The 1492-nt window shown below is 43.6% G+C and overlaps 1 protein-coding gene across 1 annotated transcript in view; it reads left to right on the forward strand.

Moving 5' to 3' along the window:
* LOC108803647 (guanylate-binding protein 1-like) overlaps window positions 1–1492 on the forward strand; it is a gene marked incomplete at its 3' end in the record, with an annotated part of 13172 nt that overhangs the window by 917 nt on the left and 10763 nt on the right. Inside the window, exon 2 of the mRNA XM_018575471.1 lies at window positions 214–341. Within this exon, the coding sequence (XP_018430973.1) occupies window positions 214–341 (128 nt within the window). The remainder of the gene's footprint in view (window positions 1–213; window positions 342–1492) is intronic.

Here is a 1492-nt window from a genome sequence, read left to right on the forward strand (position 1 = left end):
CTCCTCTGTAATATATACTATTTCGTGCCTGGTTCAGATTTTCAATCACTTTATTGGGACTTCCAGCTCAGAAAGTCCAAACTTTAAATTTTTCAAGATTTGTAAAAGATTGTCCAAACAACTGATCAACAAAAGCTCACTAATTTCCAGTTATGAGAAATATATGAAGTTATAATTGTTTCAAAGATAATTTTACGTGTTTCCTGCTCACAGGCTTCAGTCTGGGTTCTACAATTCAGTCTCAGACCAAAGGTATTTGGATGTGGTGTGTCCCTCACCCCAGGTATAAGGATCGTGCTCTGGTTCTCTTAGACACAGAAGGTCTGGGGGACGTAGAGAAGGTGAGATTGTTAAAATGAGACTTTACTAATTATAATGGCTTCATATTGCCCAGAAACCCCTTTTGTGTATTTTGTATTTTCCATACTGATGGAATGTTCAGTTTTATGGTTTGTGAAGATGAAATGTGTTATTTATTGTCTTTTGTTCTCCTTCTGTCCAACCAGTTGTGAACCCATGTGCAAAGTTCAGAGAATTTTTCAACACATTTAAGCTTTTCTACCTTTTAGTTTTGCTTTGAATTTCTGATAATTTCTTTCAAAACTCTGTAGTAGAAGTAATATTATTTGGAGGAAAAATTAGGTCCTGGCTGTGATGATATTATGTTCTCAGCCACACCATGTGCTGAGTTTTTGCAGCTTGCAGGACCCCAATCTAAGCACCAGCAGAATGAGAGTGGTCATCTCTGGGGCCGGTTAGCGCCGTAGTTAACCCATTATACACACATATGGCAGCCGTCACCACATTTTAAAGGAAACATGCACTGCTTACAGAATCTGCTGCAGCAATTTAGACATTAAGACATGGAAAATGCTAGGCTGCTCCACAACCCTCAGAGTATGCCAGATTGTATGCAAGCGTGTGTGCCCAGCCAGCTAGACCTGGGTGAGCCACCTGCAATGGTAGCAGTCAGCGATATTGCAGCCTGTTATAACTGTTTCACTGCATGGCTTTATCTGTGTAAAAAAAGCTCTCTCCTCCTCCTCCAAACAACGATCTTTGTTTGGTTAGCATGTCGCCATGGCCGTGATTAATTGACATCAGCAGTGAGCTGTGTGTTGCATGTTGGTTACGAAATTATGGGGAGAGTGAAATGCGCTCTTCCCCCTAGTTACTTCCCCCTAGTTAATACCCCCTAGTTACTGAAGCTGCCACAGGTTGGCTTTCTTGATTGAGAACTGAGCGATCACATACCGCTGATCACGCAGTTCCCGCACTCACTCTCTCTGCAGAGAGCGGTGACTGTCAGTCACGGCTCCTCGCAGGAATACCCCCATTCCCCTCTCTGATCCTCCAACGATGACTGGAGGGATGGATGGGGCGGACACAACCTCTAGAGAGGTAGAGTCAGCTGTCAATCAGGTGGTGGGGTGGATCTGGACAATATTTTTTGGATCCATCACAGCTGCAGCGTGGCTCTGCTCTGTCAGCA

This window comes from Nanorana parkeri, unplaced genomic scaffold, assembly GCF_000935625.1.
Source record: "Nanorana parkeri isolate BGI_ZX_2015 unplaced genomic scaffold, ASM93562v1 scaffold3982, whole genome shotgun sequence".
Taxonomy (NCBI): Eukaryota; Metazoa; Chordata; class Amphibia; order Anura; family Dicroglossidae; genus Nanorana; species Nanorana parkeri.